Source organism: Triticum aestivum, chromosome 5B, assembly GCF_018294505.1.
Source record: "Triticum aestivum cultivar Chinese Spring chromosome 5B, IWGSC CS RefSeq v2.1, whole genome shotgun sequence".
NCBI lineage: Eukaryota > Viridiplantae > Streptophyta > Magnoliopsida > Poales > Poaceae > Triticum > Triticum aestivum.
The window spans coordinates 583,797,836-583,819,079 of NC_057807.1; the positions used below are offsets into that span (position 1 = coordinate 583,797,836).

Sequence of the window (21,244 nt, forward strand, 5' to 3'; positions counted from 1 at the left end):
AGACATTTGGTGGCTGATGGCGTCACTGTCACTGTGTCAGTGGTGTACACGGGTAACTTGGTGCCGGAATTAGGTCATGGTAAGCACTCAGACTTCTCAATAAAGAAACAACTCGGAATTTCCCCTTTTCCCCGAGAGCTCCGACAAGAGGGTCGACAACCGGATAAAGAGCCACACCACTACCGATGATGCAAGTGCAACTAGCAGGCCGTTTGCCTTTCATCTACTAAGCCAAGTGATTCCTGATAAGCAACTGGAATCACCATTCAGCGAACACGAGAACGATCGATCGAAAAGTATAAAGATAACCCGATTTCGGATTTCCCACCAGCACGGATGAATTCAGACGCTGAAATCCGGGGTGCCCTTTCTAAATTTCAGTATGATATATACTGCTACCGTTCTAGTTCACGGGTTAATTAACTGCTGGCTAAGCAGAGATAATAAACCAAAAAAAGAGAGTCAAATCCTGCAATTACATACGAAAAAATCATCTCTTCAGACAAAAGTTCCACGCGCCCGCACTACTTATGTACATTCCGCGCATCTCTTTCGGACGCTGCCACTGCAGCTTGCGGGTTGCAGCTTGCGTTGCTGATCTGCAACCCTACCACCGTTTTCTACCACCCTGATCATATATATGGTCTGAGCTTCTGCTGCCCGTCTGGTCTGGCCTATTAACCGGAGTCGCGGTAAGCCGAGCTGGAGGAGGAGTAGATGTCGACGGGGGCGCTGGTGCAGTTGCTGCTCGAGTCCACCACCCTGGTCTGACGGCGGCCCCGGTGCCGGTCGAGGTACACCACCACGACGCTGATGTCGTCGTGGAAATGGCGCCGCACGCCCCGCTCTATCGTCCTCAGGTCATGCACACTGACCTCTCTCTTCTTCGTGGCCTCCTTCAAGGCGGCCCGCACCAGTCGGTTTGCTATGCCCTGCACAAAATAACTTCGGCGTTATTTCATTTGGTCCAACAGATGATTCATACGCGGAGCAAAACCCCCACACGAGAAATAGCAGATGGTATTGTTACATTGGAACCTACCGTTCTTGGGTTCTTGAAGACAATTTGCACAGCAGCATCATCGCTGAGATGCTCCCAAAGACCGTCCGAGGCAAATATTATGAACTGGTCGTTTGGTTTGAGCTTGCGAACATGGATTTGTGGTTCAGCGCTAAGAGCTGGCCTCTTCAACGCAATAACAGGGCCGATCTGCCGAAATAATGGGTCCAGGCTATACTCTGGTTTCTTCAAGTATACATCACCAATGGATCTTGACACCTGATGGTACAGCAATCAATTGTTAGCTCATGTTATCCATCTCTCTTTTGCTCTGCTTTGCATTGAACTTCATATCATAGGTTCTCCCAACTCCCAAGAGGACAAACTAACTGATGAGTGATGACAAAAAGGCAAGCATAGACTAATCATCAAACAATAACAAGTTTATTAGCCTTCGAACGATAAATGGAGTATCTTATCACCAAAAGAGAGAAATTTAATTTTATATGGACTATGATACCAGGAATCCAGGATAATTTATGATCCCAGGAACCCAGGATACGTTATGATCCCAGCAATTCTGGATAGGTTATGAACCCAGGAATCCAGGACTGAGAATACTAAGCAAAGTTGCAACCACCAGGATTGCTGCAATAGAATGTGCAATTTCAGTGTTCGCTTTAAAGTGACGAGGAAAATTCTTCAGTATGGTCAGCAAGTTACCAAAAACACAGTGAATATCTTCTTAAATTGGGCTAGTTACCATTTCTGACATATAGCCTACTTCATCTAACCCCATACACAAAGCTAACTAAGCTGGAGATTGAACAGAAGGGGTCAATTTCTTTCCAATTGTTACCTGGAAACCCACTCAAGGTCAATGACATTAGTTAAGTTCCAGGATAGGGTTCTAATGGCTCTGAACTAGTACAAATTAGGGAGCTCTGAATCTGTGATGCAATTTCGTTACAGTTATCTCACTATTTGATATTTCAGTGTGCAAGCAAAGTACCAAAAAAATCTAAATCAGGCAAACTGGCAGAGGAAACAAAAGCCGCAGGTGTTATCAACAATCAGAGATCCTTGCCTCCAATCTCTGACAGAGAAGCATGAAATTAATCAGACGGGATGGTAGCATCCTCATCAACGCGCTCTCACCTGAATTATCCCCTTGATCCTCCAGGCTCCCCTGGTGTGCACCACGATCTGCGCGTCGTCCGGGTTGTGCGAGGAGACCTCCATCCGGACCTCCTCGGAGGCGACGTTGTGGTCGGTGGAGAGGCGCTCGGCGACGGCCACCCCGCCGCCGACGACGCGGCGGCCGAGGACGGCGCGGGAGTCGCCGAGGTTGGCGACGTAGAGCGTGTCCCCCGCGATGGCCCCGAGCAGGCAGCAGGAGCCGACGGCGGCCATCCGCGGGCGCTTGGGCCAGGCCTGGCGGACCTCGTGCAGGAAGTCCTCCTCCGCCGCGCCGAACGCCCTCCGGATCGCCTCCGCGGTCACGCCCCCCTGCTCCCTGGCGAAGCCTGCCGAGACAAGACGTACAGCAAAATCAGCACCGCGCGCTCAACCATATATCACCATATCGAGAAGCCGGGAGAAACTCGAATCGACGGAAGGGGAAGGGGAAGTGGAAGGAGAAGAGCGTACGCTGGACGTGGGGGAAGAGGGCGGAGCGGAGGAAGCGGGAGGCGTCGGGGCCGCCGTGGCCGTCGTAGACGCCGACGAGCGTGGCGGCCGGGGAGGCGAGCACCTGCGCCTGGTCCTCCATGACGAGGTTGGCCTGCGCGGCGGCCATGGAGAACTCCCCCGCCGCGTGCGGCCGCAGCTCCGTCTGCCACAGCATGCCGTCCGCCGCCGCCGCGCCCGGCGGCCAGTGCCCGCAGCACCTCGCCACAGCCCTCAACATCCTCCTTGACAACCAACTAAAATATCCACGAGATCCGAGCTCTCCCCCTCGCTCCTCCTAGTCGTCGCTGCTCGTCTCTCCGGGAACGAACGAATGAATGAATGGGGACGGGGGAGGGGAGGAAATGGGAGTGGAATGGGGATGGGGGGCTCGGGTGGGGGAGGGGGTCAGGTTAAGTAACGGCGGGCTTGGGTCGTGCCGGGCGAGGGGGGAGGGGAAAGCGCGTGGGTGATGGCGAGTGGCGGTCGGTCTACGGTGGTTATCCTGTGCGGTGTCGCGCCGTAGGATTGGATGGACGGACGGATGGTTTGACTTGTCTCCTCCTGCCTTCCTTTCCTTTCCCCGGTGCGTCTTCTGGAGTTTGTTGGTTTTCTGACAGGTGGGGCCCTGCCTGCATGACTAATCGACTGACTATCGGTGGTGATAGGTCGTTGCCGCTATCTACTTATCACATTTGAGCCCAATTATAACGGAGTGTCATAAACAATCCTTGCTGGAGTACACCCTACTTGCAGCTAATAGTATAATCAACGGCCGTGATCGCTGTTCCAGGAGAAAAAAACAAAAGTTACGGCTAATAAACAAACCATTAATCGCAGTGAGTGGAGTGCTCCTATATGTGGCCTTTGATTGCGGGACAGCTGTGATAGTGGCCTTCGATAAGTGGACTTTTTGCTGATAGGCGAGTAGTGGTGGCAGATATTTATTCAGGCCATTACGAGGCCGAGGCAGACAGCGCAGCGCGCCGGTCCTTCCGGAGAGAAAAACGGGCGAGCGCGGTGCGGGGCGGCGACGTCACGGCGGACGCGTGCCGTGCCCCGTGACGACGGCCACGACGAGCGAACGCCGGTCGACCGGCGGCCCCGTCTCCTCGGTGGACGATGGACTCATCCACGTCGTCGTGGCATCCATCGACGATGCTACTGCCACTCAGCTAAAGAGAGCACAAGTTGGCCTTGGCGAAGCCGGTCCGTGCACGCTCAGCGTCAGTGCTGTGGTCTTCCTCTCACCGGACACAGGAGGCGCGTGAGAACGGAGCAGGTCCAATTGTCCAACAGTGTGTGTGCCAATGTGTCATGCGCCCGCGGTTTCCGCCCGCGGGATCGGAAGAACGACAAAAGGTGCTTTGGAGTACTACTTGTTATTAGTCTCCAGCTAGCCGGGCAAATCAGGTGGCTGCTCAGGTTGTTGCCGCTCTACTCGTCTCTTTTTTCTTTATCGATTTGGGTTCAAACTGTGACGTGCTCTCCTGTACAAGAAATCATCTGAGTACATCGCACTCGGATGCGTCTAGATGCTCTCCAAGGTTTTTTTTTCTAGTGGCACTGGGTTGGAGTTGAGGCAGCGCACGCGACAGGGACGCCGCGAGGTGGCGACGGACAAAGGGCGCCACGTGGTTATCCTGTACGTGCTACGAGGATGATGTGACATGGCTCGATACGGCGTACGTACAGCGACGAAATACGTGTGCTCGCTAGAAGGCGGATCCGGCATTGAATGCACCGGCCGAAAAAGAGCGGCGAGCGAGAAAACAGGCCGCTTGCTTTTTTGACGGGCGCGACACGTACGGGAAACCGGGAATAATTTCTAACCGTTTGTTTCGCTCAGCTGCTGCTTGCACGGTCGAGGCAGCCCAGCAAACGCTGGCCGTACCCGTGCGCACGCTCTGCTCTTCGTTCGTGGCCTCTCTGTCACCTCACCGATCTCCAGAAGTCTAGAGTCGTGGTAAGAAAATTCTCTCTGGTCTCTCACAAGGTGCTCGTTGTAGTACTCCCGCGAAAGAAAAGAGCACTCCTAGATGCTCGGTGATTGACGGTCTACGATTAATCCCAGTAAAAATGTTATCACTCCCGGTAATTAAGGTAGTAGTAGATGCTTTCACTGCGGTGCAGCTGTGATGATAAGTGGACTTTTAGCCGCCTGGGCGTGATAGGCGGGCAGTGGCGGCAGATATTTACGTGGCGGAGCCCGAGGCGAGACGTGCCGACCGCTCCAGAAAAAGCGAGCGAGGACGGCAACGTGAGAGCGGTGGGCGGCGGCCCGCCCCTGAGCGTGACGGCGGCCATGACCGGTCGGTTGGCGGGCTCACCGCCGCTCCGCCCACCTCCTCGGCGGTGGATTGGACGGATTCACAGCAACGAGAGCGCAACTTGGCCTCCTCCCCCTCCTCCTCCCGGTGAAACGCCGGAGAAAAGTGTCCACCGGCCGGAGTGGCGGGGCTGCTGCTTGAGTGACTGACGGACGACCCGCTGGGCAAGCAGGCGCAGGTCGTCACTTTCTCTACGCGGGAAACTCGCGTCTAGAGCGCACGGAGATAGCCCAGCGGCGGGCGTTCCACGCGTGATTCGTCCCCGTCACTCCGTGTTCCAAGTAGTTCCAGTGTAGCGTGCCCGCTGCGCTGACCCGATGACGTGCCCCGTAACTGGCATCGCAGGACGGAACCACAGGAATACTCCGAGATCCAATCCAAGTTTGGCCGTTAAGCGCGCGTGCCAAACTATCTGATGGATCTGGATGCAGTTCCTAAAGACTGGCAAGAAAGAGCCCAGCCAGAAAACCAGAATTTCCGCGGGGAACCACAATCCACGCGCACGCGAACAAATGTCCGTACGTACAATAGCAAAACGGCCAGTGAAAAACGCTACCACAAATTCTACTCTGATCCACAGACGGCACCCTTAAACTAAACAGGAGACGTTTTCCTCCTGTCCCTGGTGGCTGGAACCCTAGCCGCCGCCAGGAGAGCCAATCTTCCGGCGCCGTTCTCCGGCGGCTCCCCTCCGCCGGCGACTTCGGTCGTCGGTGATGAGGGAGGTCGCTGGATTCACGCGTGTGATCGTTTTTACTCTCTCGTAGTCTAGATTTTTAGGCAGTTCATTGTCTTCGTTTCAGCGGCGACGATGACAGCGCTGAATAGAGATTCTTCGGATCCTTCCTTGATAAGGTCATCGGTCCTATGAGTGGGGATGGATTTAAAAACCAGTCTGTTCAAGTAAGGATGGCGTGGCGGCGACGGCATCCTCGTGGTGGACCTGTGTCCTCGGGCTCCGCCGTGGCGATGGCGTTTGCTCCAGCGTCGGCGCGGAGCTTGGAAGGTAGTCCAGGAGCGGATGCAGATTGTGGTCTGCATCGACGACATCTGGAAGGCGGAACATGTGCTGGATTCGTGGTTCGTGGATCACAGCTATGGTTTCATTCTGCGACGTCTTAGTGGCAGTGGGGTGCCAGATCTGGAGTTCGATGGCGTGTCCGGGGTGTTGCCTCGGTCTGCTTCGTTCAACGGTGAGGGCTTCGCTTTTGATGAGCCACCTTGGAGGTCCGCAAAACTGCATATCAGCGATGGAGCCGCATCGAGCTCGGGTGAGAAGGTGATCCATCATTCTTTTCTTCGGTGGCTGCTGTCGTGGTGCCGGAGGCAGGTGATGGACGTTGGTGTCAAGCTCAGAGATGTTCTGCTATCTTTTCAGTTTTGTCATGTCGGTCCTTATGTGACTTATACTTTAATCTTTATGATATAAATGAGACACGTATTATCATGAAAAAAATTCTACTCTGATCCAGATACTGCCTCCGTTTCACATTGGCTAGTGCCTCCGTTCTTTTTTTTAAAGACTCTTTCCTCGCTCGCCGCACGGGCCGCAAGGCAGCAACGACAGCGCAACTTGGCCACCTCCTCTCGGCGAAATGCGCTGCTGTTCTGCACCCGGCGAAACGGGTGATATATCTCTGTTTACTTGCCGTGGCAAATATCTGCCGCTACGTGCAACGAACCCAGCGGGCCACCGACCGGAGTAGCGGCGGAGCGGCACGGGTGCTCCTGGCCATTAACGAACGAACGAGCGAGCGAACGAAGGAGCCCTTTGGGAGCAGTCGGAGAACGATGTGGCCAGAAAGTCGCCGAGGCCGACGGATCGCTTTGCTAGTCGCCGAGTCCAAGGAATGTGCTACTAATAGTAGTGCCAGCTGACTGGCTGACTGACTCTGACTAATATACTACTCCCGTTCAAAAATATTTGTCGAAAAAATGCATAAAAATAAATATATCTAGACCTAAAATACGTCTAGATAAATCAATTCCTCCGGACGGAGGGAGTACTTGGTAAAGCAGGTCGGTTTTGGTTCCGGCATCTGCCTGACCACATCCTCACCGTGTGGCTGGCGAAGCAGGTCGTTCCATCGCCCGTTGCTTCCGCGCGGAGAACCCGCGTCCAGAGCAGGGAGATGGCCCAGCGTGCCACGGCTCAGGATCACGTGAAAACGGCCGGAGCGTCACGTTCTCGTCGTCCAAAACTGAGGTGGTGTTTGTTTCTCTAGTCCTAAGATTTTTTCTAGTCCCTCGGATTTTTTGAAAAAGACTCTCAAGGAGGTGCTTCTAAGGACTTTTAACAAAAAGTCTTAAAAAAGTCCCACCCTGTTTGGTTTGCTAGGGACTTTTTCTAGTCCCTACACCAAAAAATCTCTGGAAACAAACACCCCCTGAATGCCGCGTGCCGTAACTGTCCGCGAGCGTCACCGCGGGACAGAATCGCAGAATGTTCCGAGCCGAACCGATGACGAGACCCCACGCTAGCTTGGCCGTCAAGCGTCCTCGCCTAGCACTGGAAGTGTCACCGATCAGCAGCAGATATACCTCGAAAATGGCAAGAAAAATCCATGCCAGGAACCAAATTTTCCACGGGAGTTCTATCATCGACTGCAATCCACAAACACGCACGCAGGCAAGCTTGACCTGATCCTGAAGACCTGAACAAACTTACAGCAGCAGCGAAGAGCTAGCGAAAACTCGATCAGTAGCAACACGGTAGAAATTCTACTCTGATTCAGATTCGGCCTGGCAGACCGGGAGGTGGTAGGTGTCGAGCTGCCAGTACTTCTGCTTCACCCCCTCCCACACCTCCGCCTTGAGGCAGTCCCTGACGGGGAGAGGGACGAACTGCGTCGAGTACCCGAGGCTCGCCAGCTCCATCGCCACCAGCTGGCAGTACACCACGTGGAAGAAGGCATTGTCGCCGCACAGCCCATTGAAGTAGGAGTAGACCCCTCCCGGATTCAGCAGCTTCGGGAGGTGCTCGTGGAACTCCCTCATGTCCTCGTAGTACTCCCCGTAGGTGTCGAAGAATATACCTGCGCACGACCAAAAGATTCAGCAGTTAGAACATGAAAGGATTCGGCAACGACGATTCTCTGGACCTTTTCAGGTTTACAGGGAGTAGCCAATCAGGTCAAGAAATTTCAAAATATGACCACCAAAGTTGTTGTTTGGGAAGTCCATTAGCTTGCCTGACAAGGCATGAACTGCTTGGGTTGTAAATCAGGAAGTCTCTGATTGGAATATCCCCTTCTTTGCGCAGACTCATACTTGTCAGTGACAATGAGACGCTGAGAGACTCTTGTTGGACAAACCACAAAGAGGTTGCTATCTAGTTAGTTTGTTGAATAATAGCTGCACCCCTCGTACCAAACACGAATTTTCAGCTGCTTACAGGTTCCTTTCTCACCATTCCTTTGATTATATGCCAAAAGATAGAGGAAGGAAAGCTAAGCTCAGCTTGTGTCGGTCAAAGGACAAGCAGCACATGGTTTGACTTATTCAACACTTGGTTTTAAAGAGATAAAGTTGTCACTTCTAGTGCTCAAAATTCAGCAAGTTGTCCACAAAATACAGATGGCCACGGTTACTTCTAGTGCTCAAAATTCAGCAAGTTATCCATAAAATGCAGCGACCATGGTTTAAAGATATAAAGTTGTTGCTTCTAGTGGTCACAATTCAGCAAATGCAAGTTATCCACAAAATACAGCGACAATGGGTTCAATTATCTCAGACTAATATTTGATTTATTTCCATTTCGTTTTCAACACTCAAACCAATGAACAGAGTACTGGGACGTAAGATTTCCAACCTTCACAAATCACAATATACCTGTATACGCCGAAAAGATGTAGCATTTATAAGGGGTTTGGCAACGACCATTTTCTGGATTTTTCAGGTTTACAGTGAGTAGCCAATCAAGCAAAGAAATTTTAAAATATGACCACTAAAGTTGTCGTTCCAAAGTCCATTAGCTTGTTAGACAAGGAATCAACTGCTTGGGTTGTGTAAATCAGGAAGTCTCTGATTGGAATATCCCCTTCTTTGCACAGACTCATACTTGTCAGTGAAAATGAAATGCTGAGAGACTCTTGTTGGACAAACCAGAAAGTGGTTGCTATCCACTTAGTTTGTTGAATAATAGTTGCACCCCTCATACCAGACACGAATTTTCAGTTGCTTACAGGTTCCTTTCTCACTATTCCTTTGATTATATGTCAAAAGATCAAGGAAGCAAAACCCAGCTTGTGTTGGTCAAAAGACAAGCAGCACATGGTTTGACCTATTCAACACTTGGTCTTAAAGAGATAAAGTTGTTACTTCTAGTGCTCAAAATTCAGGAAGTTATCCACAAAATACAGACAAACCATGGTTTGAATTATCACGCTAATGTTTGATTTATTTCCATTTCTTATTCAACAATCAAATAAAAGGACAGATAATTGATTAGTATGACAATATAGCTACTTCCGTTGATGAACAAGTAATGAACTGCTTGGAGTGCGAATGGGGAAGATCTCTCATTCTAACACTCCATTCTTTGCACATATTCATATTTGTCAGTGACAATGGTGTGTTGGACAAACTAGAGACAGGTTGCTATCTAGTTCGTTTGGTGAAAAATACTGGTATCCCTCATACCAAACACGGATTTTCAGTTGATTACATAATCCTTTCTTGCTATTCCCTTGATCATGTCAAAAGATAAAGGAAGGAAAGCTATCTTGTGTAGGTAAAAAGACCAACAACGCATGATTTGGCTTATTCAATATTTAACTTAAAGAGACATGCTTCTAGTGTTCCCAATTCAGCAAGTTATCCATAAAAATGCAGCGACCATGGTTTAAAGAGATAAAGTTGTTGCTTCGAGTGGTCACAATTCAGCAAGTGCAAGTTATCCAAAAAATACAGCGACCATGGTTTGAATTATCTCAGACTAATATTTGATTTATCTCCATTTCTTTTTCAACACTGAAACGATTGAACAGATAACTGGGAAGTAAGATTTACAACCTTCATAAATCACAATATAGCTGCTTCTGTTGATGAACAAGGAAATAACTGTTTGGAATGTGAATGGGGAAGATCTCTGATTTGAATATTCCACTCTTTGCACAGATTCATAATCTTTGTCAGTGACAATGAATCGAATTTTTGTCGAAAGAGACCACCTGTGCAGCCGAATTGCCAGAAAAGACCCCCTTTGAGACAGTTTGACAAAAAGGACCCCCTTGGCCGTGGCGGCAGGCGCGCCAGGCGACACGTGTCACCTTCCTGAGAGATTCTTGTTGGACCTTTCAACAAAAAAAAAAAAGAGATTCTTGTTGGACAAACCAGAAACAGGTTGCTATCTAGTTCGTTTGTTGAATAGTACCTTTATCCCTCATACCAAACACAAATTTTAAGTTGCTTACAGACTCCTTTCTTGCTATTCCTTTGATTAGGATAAAGGATAAAGGAAGGAAACCTCAGCTTGTGTAGGTAAAAAGGCAAACAAGACACCATTTGACTTATTCCACACTTCATTTTAAAAAGATAAAGTTGTTACTTCTAGTGCTCACAATTCAGCAAGTCATCCGTTAAATGCAGTGACCATGGTTTAATAACATAAAGTTGTTACTTCTGGTGCAACTATTCAGCAAGTTATCCACAAAATACAGTGACCATGGTTTGAATTATCTCACACTAATATTTGATTTATTTCCATTTCTTCTTCAACACTCAAAACAGTGAAAAGATAACTGGGGAGTATGATTTACAGACTTCAGAAATCACAATATAGCTACTGCCATTGATGAGTAAAAAGACAACATGGCAAAGATGCACCACACTATCCTGGTAGACACTTCTCTTGCAAGCAACTATGAAATCCAAATTGCCAACATCCAACAGGTTTGAAATCGAAGTTTTTAAGCCACTGTTGTCTTGTTGTTATAACAATAATATAACGTTGTGGAGCGGCTCCAGCCTGAGCCGTCCACCCCTGCGATACATTCAGCATGTGGCATTGCCATATCGTCCATATGACATCATGCACGTCGCCATGCCCTGACTACATGCTTCCCAAATACTTTTCATTATGACCAACTCTTATCAGAAACCGAAGTATTAAAACAAGGCTCCATTATATACATATTTCGTTCCAGTAATTCTATTCAGCAATAACGAAATATAGAATAATTACTCTTTACATGGTACTCACAAGATAAATATTGCAAAATTATTTAACGCGGACAGGCATTCCTCGTGCCGCGAACAATTTATTTCCATCATAATCATTGCATGATAAGTATTTGTGGAAGAAGTACCATTCTACAACCATTTGTCCACTTAAACCATCCAGGTACATCTACTTCTAGAAACCATAAGATGGACAATTACCTACATTGGCTTCTTGTAAAGATTGAAATTTACTATAGACTTGCAATTTACTGCATAGCGGACAGCTAAAGCGTGCTGATAATGTCAAGAGAGGTCGGGGTAGACCGAACTTGACATGGGACTTGGGAGGAGTCCGTAAGGAGAGATCTGAAGTACTGGAGTATCACCAAAGAACTAGCCATGGACAGGGGTGCGTGGACGTTTCCATTCCATGTGCTAGTACTATGAGTTGGTCGTGAGATCTTATGATTTCACCTCTAGCCTACCCCAACATGTTGTTGTTGTTGTTGTTGTTGCAATTGCACATCGCCTTTTGTTCTAACTACCTGTCCGGTAAACTCACCACAAGCACAAAATAAACACTAGAACACATAAACTGGTTGAGCAGCCCTTAAAAGCATGCAACCTTGACATAAATAACTCCTACCAAATTCCTTAGTGCATTGACGCCAGAGTAAACGAAGATTGGGCACATTAGTACCGTTTGCACAATTTCTCTTCAGAAGCAGAGCTTCAAAAAGAGAGAATTGAGACTTATCTCAGCTAACCTTGGTATCTCTATCAAGTCATAGCTTCCACCTTTGGACAAGTTCTTTTTAGCGAGAAAGGTATGCACTCTGCCCAATTCATTAAGATATGAAAAAGTGAATCGACTTCACAATCATAATACAAAATTTGGTGACTATTTCAGATATAATTTTTTTAGTCGGAGGTCTGGAGGAATGCCTGAGGTGCAAAGGTCGGAATTGGAGATGATAACTAAAGATTGGCAGGTACATTATTACCATTTGCATAACTTCTCTTCAGAAGCAGAGCTTCTAAAGGAGAAAATTGAGACTTATTCCAACTAAACTTGGCATCTTCACCTCTTATACTATTTTTTGTGATCACCAAAGAAAAAATTTCCATAGAAACTCTATCAAGCCGTAGCTTCCACCTTTGAACAACTTTTTAAAAGAGAAAGGTAGGTGCTCTGCTCAATTCTTTCACAAATCATAATACAATACTCTGTGCCGATTTAATATCAGAGGTTTGGAGGAAAGCCATGGCGCAAAGGCCGGAATTAGAGAATGACTAAAGAGGAAATTGATGTAACTTATATCAGGGGTATTTGTTATTCATGTGTGTTTTGTTTCCCTCGATATATTGCACTGTCCTTACTTTATCAACAAAGTCAGGCCCTTGTTATGTTATGAAAATTCACCTCAGAAACACTACCAATTTGTAGCTTCACCTTAGGGACAACTTCACATGCATCACACCGAAATTTTCAGCTGACTATAACAGCTGAAAAGCATGCTACACATCAAAATTTTCTTTGGGAACAGCATTAACATAGTATGATCATGAGCAAGAGCGGATGGTATTATGTAACACACCAACAATTTGCAGATTTGCATCTGTCCTCAAACAAGCAAGCAACAGGATGTTTCAAAGCTCAAAATGGCAGCAATGAATTTTAGAGAAGTGAATGATTTTGTCATACCATCATACGAGCCGAGCTGCGGGATCACATCCTGCCATCGCCCGAAGAGGATCCTGACGTTCTTCTTCTCACCCCACCCAAGCTTGAGCATCCGGGCGTAAACCTCCGGGTGGGCCTCGATGATGGTGTGCTCCTCGGGCTCGTACCTCTGTATCGCCTGGTCCACGAGCCCCATCCCGAACCCCACGTTGAGCACCTTGCCGCCGCCGGCGGCGCACACCGCCCGCGCGTGCGCCTCCATCAGCGGACGCTCCCACTCCATCATCACCGCCTTGCTCTCCGCATCCATCACCCGGTCCTCGCTGAACGAAACCCTCGAGTCGAGGTAGGTCTCGGCGGGGACGCCGTCGGAGGAGTTCGCGGAGGCCGCCTGGCGGCGGGCGACGGTGCCGAGGATGAGCTCGGAGCGCAGGGCGTGGTCGAGGAGCAGGTCGTATGTGGCGGGGTCGGAGGTAAGGTCACCCGCGGAGAGACCTTCGGGGGAGAGCGCGTTCCAGGGCGCGCCGGCATCGAGCAGGAGCCGCGCGGCAGCGGCGTGGCCGCCGGAGGCCGCGCGCATGAGTGGCGTCATGCCGGAGGCGTCGAAGTAGGTGGGGTCGGCGCCAGAGGAAATGATCTCGGCGATAGCATCGTCGTTACCGGCCTCCGCCGCCGCGCACAGGAGCTCCTCTGGGGATTTATCAGACTTGCTGTCCGGCGGCGCCGCCATTCCCCTCGGTGGCGAGCGACCTTCTCTTGTCTGCGCTTTGAGGTTTTGCTCGGTTTTGGACACGGACCTGATGGTCTTTGCTCCTTTCGGCCTTTTAAGAGCTCTGCTATGTCATGAGGCCCATTTCATTTACGTATGTACCCACTGTGTGATGTCCCATGGCCTGGTTCTTACTGAGATCTAGGCGAACACACGCCATTTATCATTTCTCCTTCTTTTTTTCTCATTTCCCTTTTTCAAAGGAAAATTGTGCAAATTGCTTCCTCTCTCGCCAGGGGGCCAACCCCGGCGAAGGCATTCCCTTCCATTGCATGGATCTTGGCGCAAAGCCAATGCCATGTAGATTCTCTATAGGCGTTTGCTGTAAGCCACTTCCTGCCAAACACTTGTTTTTTTCTCTCTCCAAAAAATTGCACAACCGAGATGTGTATGAGCGTCTGCGTTTATATCGTGAAAATAAAGAGGTTGGCGTTTTTAGTTTTGAGAGGATATCATTTTTATTTCTAATAGCACAACAACTTTATTGGGGCTTATCCAGATAAATTAGTTTTTTTATCTAGAGGATGGCAATCTTATAAAGTAGCATGACAATTTTCATTTTTCAGAGCATGGCATCCATAAGTTAATGTCTTCTCTGTTTTCTATAAGAAAATATGGATTTTTTTAATTCATAGCACATTTTACCTACATGATGCCAGTTTAAAAGTTAAGCATGGCAATTTTACTTTTCCAGATCACATGCCCTTATTTTCCATTTTGATCGTATTCATTGTAAATTTATAAATTAGATAAATGATAGTTTTATAAAGTAGTATGACATTTTTTGTAATTCAGAGCATGAAATTTTCAAAATTTATGTTTTCTTTAGAAACACATGTAAACTTATTTATCATAACAATTACAGGTATACTGATTTGGACTTAAAATCCAAGAAAATACAAAGTAATCCATATGGCTAAGAATTACAATGAAATATCTTGTAGACATCTTCTTCGCGGTAGGAATCTCTGTTTTTGTATAAGGAATGCTTTCTTATCATGGATTTTTTTTAAATATAAATACCAATTAACTGGGCCTTTTGGGAGCTGCTCCCCAGGCGAATGTAGTAGGCTGGAGGGAGCCCCTGGGCGATCAATACACGGCGGCTGCTGCGTAAAAGGCGGCGGCTGCTGCGTACATGATGGCGATGCATGCGTGCGTTCCTGGATGGATCCCGCGAGTCGATGTGTGAGGTTCCCCTCGCCTTCACCAGTCCAGATTATCCATCCATCCATCCAGATAATAGGGGCGAGTCCGTGAGTCGTTTTCTCTCGGCGAGTTTTCTCTCCCCGACGGCGATAGCCTAGGGTTTCGACATACTCCGGCGCCGCGGCCGGATCTTACCTTCTTTTCCCCGATCGAACCTGCTGGTGATCCCCTGGACTCGGGCTGATCAAGGGAGGCCCCTCGTGACCTTACCCGGCCTTGGTTATAGTGGTTTCTCCGGCAGATCGATCTAGGGTTTTCGTTGGCGGCGACTAGACTGCTCGGTTCATGGCGTCGGGATCAAGCTCGAAGGGGCGGCATGGCAAGGAGACGACGGAGGAGCTGCTAGCCAGGTTGAATTTGCAGGAGGAGGAAGATGATGATTTCGTGTGGGAGGAGGAGTTGCCGGATCTGGGGGCGCCGGCGAAGTGGCTAGCCATAGCCAGGGTACACACTACAAGGACTTTCAGCCCTAATGCTCTTTATGGGGACATGCGTGCAGCCTGGAATCCAGCGAAAACGGTGGTCTGGAGGAAGGTGAAGGACAACTTGTTCACAGCGCAGTTTGGTTGTCTAGGGGATTGGAATAAGGCCATGCTAGAGGGGCCATGGCTTTTCAGAGACCAAGCAGTGATTTTGGTGGAGTATGATGGGTTCAAAAACCCTGATAGCATCAAGTTGGATAAGTTGGCAGTTTGGGCGCAAATCCATCGTTTACCTGACAACTTTTTGATCGAGCCTGCAGTCAGGGGGATGGCATCGCGAATTGGCGAGGTGGAAGAAGTGCAGCTCAAGCTACCGGCAGGTTTCTTTGGTGAATTTGTCCGGGTGAGGGTGAAAATCGATATCAACGCAAAAATTAAGAGGTTTGTCACTGGAAAGAAGGGGGATGAACGAGTTAGATATCAAGTAAAATACGAGAAATTACCTGTCTTTTGCTTTAACTGTGGTGAATGCGGGCATTGGCACGAGGAGTGTGGTGATGGTGTTCATGATGAGACAAAGTTTGAGTGGGGTGAATTTGTTCTGGCTGACAATATTCGCTTCAGGCAACCTGGCAGAGGTGGTTTTGGTAACCAGAGGGGACGAGGCGGCCCAAGGAATGCAGGAGGAAGAGGTAGGGGCGAGAGCAGTATAACCCCAATCAAAGTTGGCGCTTCAATGCATATCAGAATGAACCTCGCAGGGAGGCGGGGAGGCAGGATGAAGGAGAGGACAATGCAATGACCACAGAAGTATCGGGGCCAAGCGAGCCCAAGGGTATGATCGAGGAACCGACTGCTGCAACACTGGGGGTAGTGGTGGCAAGTAACAAGAGGCAATCTTCGGACAAGAACCATCCAGAGACAGTTCAGTCGAGCGATGATGGAGAAGGGGACGTGGTCCCAGTGAGCTCTACAGCTCTTGTAATCTCTGGAAAGCCGGACGGGGTTCCACCGATGCCGCCTGTATATGTGTCTCCAAGGAAAGAGGTGAAGCGACGGAAGAAAGATGTTGGCAATAAAGGAGCCCTGTTTAAGGAGCTGTCTGATGCAGGGACACCGAGTATGGTGACAGATGGAGTGGAACGTGGCAAGGACCAGTATGATGGATCGGCAGGCTCCTCCGAGGAGTGCCGCCGGACGCAATGAGTTCATTTTGTTGGAACTGTCGCGGCGCGGGTAAAGCCGCGACAGTTCGTGAGCTTCGCGACTTTGCGAAGAAATTTACCCCTACCGTGTTGTGTATTGTTGAAACTCAAGTAAAGGGTGCACGTGTAGAAGCTTTAGCTAACACTTTGGGCTATGATAATGCCTATGCGATAGATAGTCAAGGAAGAAGTGGAGGAATAGGGATTTTTTGGAATAATACAATAAATGTTGAGATCTTGGGTGATTCTGTTTATCATATTGATGCAAAGGTGGTAGAGGAAGGGAAAGACCCATGGAGGTTGACATGCGTGTATGGCGAGGCCCAGACACAACTGAGACACCAAACATGGGATCTCCTAAAGGGGTTGGCGTCTTTTAGCAACCTCCCTTGGTTGTGTTTGGGCGATTTTAACGAAGTTTTACGTCCGGATGAACATGAGGGAGCTGCTAATCGGAGTAATGCACAAATACAAGGTTTTCGGGATGCGGTTGACGTTTGCATGTTGATGGACTTGGGCTATCATGGCAGATTTTGGACCTTTGAGAAAAAAGTGACCGGGGGATCCTACACCCGCGTGAGGCTTGACAGAGCGATGGCCACAGCTGATTGGGCGGCGCTTTTCCCTATGGCCAAGGTTACAAACTTAACTTCGGCATCCTCGGATCATGGACCAATACTCGTACAGTTTGAAGAGGTTTTACCACGCCCTAAACCGAGCTTCCGGTACGAAGTGATGTGGGAGTCACATGAATCATGGCGTGACACTATCAGCTCAGGATGGAGCGAACTGCAAGCGGATCAAGGAGTTGAGGGGATTCGCAGAAAATTGGAGCTTCTGTCAAAGAACCTCTCGGCATGGGAGGATGCAACTTTTGGAAGTGTTAGGAAGGAGATCAAGAAGGCAAAAGCGGAGCTAGAGAGGCTTCGGAGTGTTCCGTCTAGGACTGCTCCAAATCACCTTGAGCAAAAGTTGAATGAACGACTGGTTGAGCTCTATCATAGGGAGGAGTTAATGTGGAGACAAAGATCGCGCATACAGTGGCTGACTGCGGGTGATCGCAACACAAAATTTTTTCACATGAGAGCAAATATGCGGCGTAGGAAGAATATGATTCGAGCTCTACACAATGCGCTGGGTATAAGAGTAGAGGACAAGGCTGAGATGAAACAACTTGTGACAGATTTCTATAAAACCTTGTACACGACGGAAGGTGTACAGGGGGTAGATGATGTATTACAACATGTGCCTCGGAAAGTGACACCAAAGATGAATGCTTCGCTTTGCGCTCCTTACACAAATGAGGAAGTAAAGCAGGCCCTGTTTCAGATGTTTCCTATGAAGGCACCGGGGCCAGATGGTTTTCCTGCACACTTCTATCAGCGCCACTGGGACATTTGTGGGGATGAAGTAACTAAAGTGGTGCTTCGGATCGTCCGTGGAGAGGAGACTGCTGCAAGCATTAATGATACGGTACTCGTGTTGATACCCAAGGTACAAAATCCCACTCTACTTACCCAGTTTAGGCCTATCAGCCTTTGCAATGTGATTTATAAAATAGCTTCTAAAGTGGTGTCGAATAGATTGAAGTTGATATTGCCAGATATTATCTCAAAGGAGCAATCAGCCTTTGTTCCGGGAGGTTGATCACGGATAATATTATTTGTGCGTATGAATGTTTGCACTTCATGAAGAGAAACAGATCCAAGACAAACAGCTTTTGTGCACTTAAGCTTGATATGATGAAGGCATATGACAGACTAGAGTGGCCTTATCTAAAGGCAATTATGGTTAAGCTTGGCTTTGCACCAGATTGGATCCATACAGTTATGAGCATGATCACTTCTGTTTCATTCTCGGTCTTGTTTAATGGAGAAAGATTAGAGAGCTTCTCACCTTCCAGGGGTATCAGGCAGGGATATCCTATTTCCCCTTACTTATTCTTGATTGCAGCGGAGGGCCTTTCGTGCCTTTTAAAACACAGTTCTCAGTCATTAGTGCTCGGTGGCATAAAGGTGGCGCCCACGGCTCCGGTAGTGAACCACCTTTTGTTTGCAGATGACAGCCTGCTGCTTTTCAAGTCTAGTGTCCAGGGGGCAAATGAGGTTTCAAACCTACTTGATGCATATTGCTTGGCTTCGGGCCAAAGGGTAAACTATGATAAATCGTCCATATTTTTCAGTAAGGGATGCCCGGAGACCCTTAGGGTGGAGATAAAGAATATACTTAATGTGCAGAATGAGTCTTTGAGTGAAAAGTATTTGGGTCTACCGACCGATGTTGGACAATCCAAAAATGGCACCTTCAAATATTTACGAGACAGAGTTTGGGAAAGGATAAAGGGATGGATGGAGAAACTTTTATCAGTGGCAGGAAAGGAGGTTCTCATAAAATCTGTGGCTCAAGCTTTACCAGTTTTTTCGATGTCATGCTTCAGATTACCTCGAGGCCTTTGTGGAAGCATTACGTCACTCATTCGTCAATTTTGGTGGGGGAGCAAGAGAGGCAAGAGGAAACCATGTTGGGTAGCTTGGGATTTGATGACCCGACCGAAAAGTTTGGGAGGACTTGGCTTTTGGGATATAGAAATCTTCAACTTGGCACTTTTGTCTCGGCAAATTTGGAGATTATTGAATGATCCCTCCTCTCTTAGTGCACAAATCCTTAAAGCATCATATTTTCCACAATGTACAGTCCTTGAAGCTCAACTAGGTCCACATCCTTCTCAGGTGTGGCGATCTATACTTGATGGGAGAGATATTATCACCCAAGGAGCTATCCGGCGTATTGGTGATGGAACTACCACGAACATATGGCAACATAGTTGGATCCCAAGGGACGGAATGATGAAGCCGGTGGCCTCCTTAGTTGCTAACCCACCGCAACTGGTTTCTGATCTGATCGACCACACTAGAGCTGCATGGCGAGAGGACTTTCTTAGACAGGTGTTCATACCCATTGATGTGGAGGCGATCTTGCAAATACCGCTCTGTACACGGCGTGTGGACGATTTCTGGGCATGGAATGATGATCCAAGGGGGCGTTTTTCTGTACGGTCAGCTTATAAGATGATTGTCAAGATCAAGATTGGGCGCGAGGCATGGCTGGAGGAAAGTGTTGGGGAACGTTGCAGAAAATTAAAATTTTTCCTATGGTTTCACCAAGATCCATCTATGAGTTCATCTAAGCAACGAGTCAAGGGAGAGAGTTTGCATCTACATACCACTTGTAGATCACGAGCGGAAGCTAGCCAAGGGGATGGTGATGATGGAGTCGTACTCGAACGTGATTCGGATCACCGATGTCCAAGTGCTGAACGGACAGCACCTCCGCGTTCAACACACGTACGGGACGGGAGAAGTCTCCTCCTTCTTGATCCAGCAAGGGGGAAGGAGAGGTTGAGGAAGATTGCTCCAACGGCAGCACGACAGCGTGGTGTAGTTGGTGCAGCAGTACTCCGACAGGGCTTCGCCAAGCATATACGGAGGAGGAGAGGTGTTGGGGAGGGGAGGGGCTGCGCCTTGGCTTGTGTTAAGCTCCCATGCGCCTCCCCACTATATATAGGGGTGGAGGGGCTGGTTTCTTGCCCTCCAAGTCCATTGGGGTGTTGGCCAAGGTGGGAGGAAAGAAATCCCATCATTTCCTTCCCCACCGATTGTTATCCTCCCTTTTTAGGGATCTTGATCTTATCCCTTCGGGATATGATCTTATTCCTTCTAAGGGGGGATCTTGGTGCGCCTTGACCAGGGGTGTGGGGCCTTTCCCCCACTACTCACGTTCATGTGGGTCCCCCCATGCAGGTGGGCCCCACTCCGGAACCTTCTAGAACCTTCCCGGTACAATACCGAAAAATCCCGAACATTTTCCGGTGGCCAAAATAGGACTTCCCATATATAAATCTTTACCTCCGGACCATTCTGGAACTCCTCGTGACGTCCGGGATCTCATCCGGGACTCCGAACAACATTCGGTAACCACATACAAACTTCCTTTATAACCCTAGCATCATCGAACCTTAAGTGTGTAGACCCTACGGGTTCGGGAGACATGTAGACATGACCGAGACGTTCTCCGGTCAATAACCAACAGCGGGATCTGGATGCCCATGTTGGCTCCCACATGCTTCTCGATGTTGTCATCGGATGAACCACGATGTCGAGGATTCGATCAAACCCTGTATACAATTCCCTTTGTCAATCGGTACGTTACTTGCCCGAGACTCGATCGTCGGTATCCCAATACCTTGTTCAGTCTCGTTACCGGCAAGTCACTTTACTCGTACCGTAATGCATGATCTCGTGGCCAACACTTTGGTCACCTTGAGCTCATTATGATGATGCATTACCGAGTGGGCCCAGAGATACCTCTCCGTCATACGGAGTGACAAATCCCAGTCTCGATCCGTGTCAACCCAACAGCTACTTTCGGAGATACCTGTAATGCACCTTTATAGTCACCCAGTTACGTTGTGACGTTTGATACACCCAAGGCACTCCTACGGTATCCGGGAGTTACACGATCTCATGGTCTAAGGAAGAGATACTTGACATTGGCAAAGCTCTAGCAAACGAACTAAACGACCTTTGTGCTATGCTTAGGATTGGGTCTTGTCCATCACATCATTCTCCTAATGATGTGATCCCGTTATCAATGACATCCAATGTCCATAGCCAGGAAATCATGACTATCTGTTGATCACAACGAGCTAGTCAACTAGAGGCTCACTAGGGACATATTGATGTCTATGTATTCACACGTGTATTACGATTTCCGGATAATACAGTTATAGCATGAA

The 21,244-nt window shown here is 48.7% G+C and overlaps 2 protein-coding genes across 3 annotated transcripts; both read right to left on the reverse strand.

The window, feature by feature from the left end:
* Positions 1-444: 444 nt before the first annotated feature.
* LOC123113402 (probable protein phosphatase 2C 34) lies at positions 445-3,065 on the reverse strand. Its single transcript, XM_044534624.1, has 4 exons — positions 2,651-3,065; positions 2,159-2,526; positions 1,043-1,279; positions 445-932 (listed from the first exon to the last, which is right to left on the reverse strand). The coding sequence occupies exons 1-4, from the start codon at positions 2,907-2,909 to the stop codon at positions 678-680; spliced, it is 1,119 nt and encodes a 372-aa protein (XP_044390559.1). The 5' UTR covers positions 2,910-3,065; the 3' UTR covers positions 445-677.
* Positions 3,066-7,550: 4,485 nt separating this feature from the next.
* Positions 7,551-13,640, reverse strand: LOC123113403 (protein arginine N-methyltransferase 2). Of its 2 annotated transcripts, none has more exons than XM_044534626.1 (2): positions 12,866-13,640; positions 7,551-8,033 (listed from the first exon to the last, which is right to left on the reverse strand). In XM_044534626.1, the coding sequence occupies exons 1-2, from the start codon at positions 13,572-13,574 to the stop codon at positions 7,720-7,722; spliced, it is 1,023 nt and encodes a 340-aa protein (XP_044390561.1). In that variant the 5' UTR covers positions 13,575-13,640; the 3' UTR covers positions 7,551-7,719. The 2 variants fall into 2 exon arrangements, with proteins under 2 accessions (XP_044390561.1, XP_044390562.1); XM_044534627.1 differs by lacking the exon at positions 7,551-8,033 and adding an exon at positions 9,893-10,292.
* Between the last annotated feature and the right edge of the window lie 7,604 nt (positions 13,641-21,244).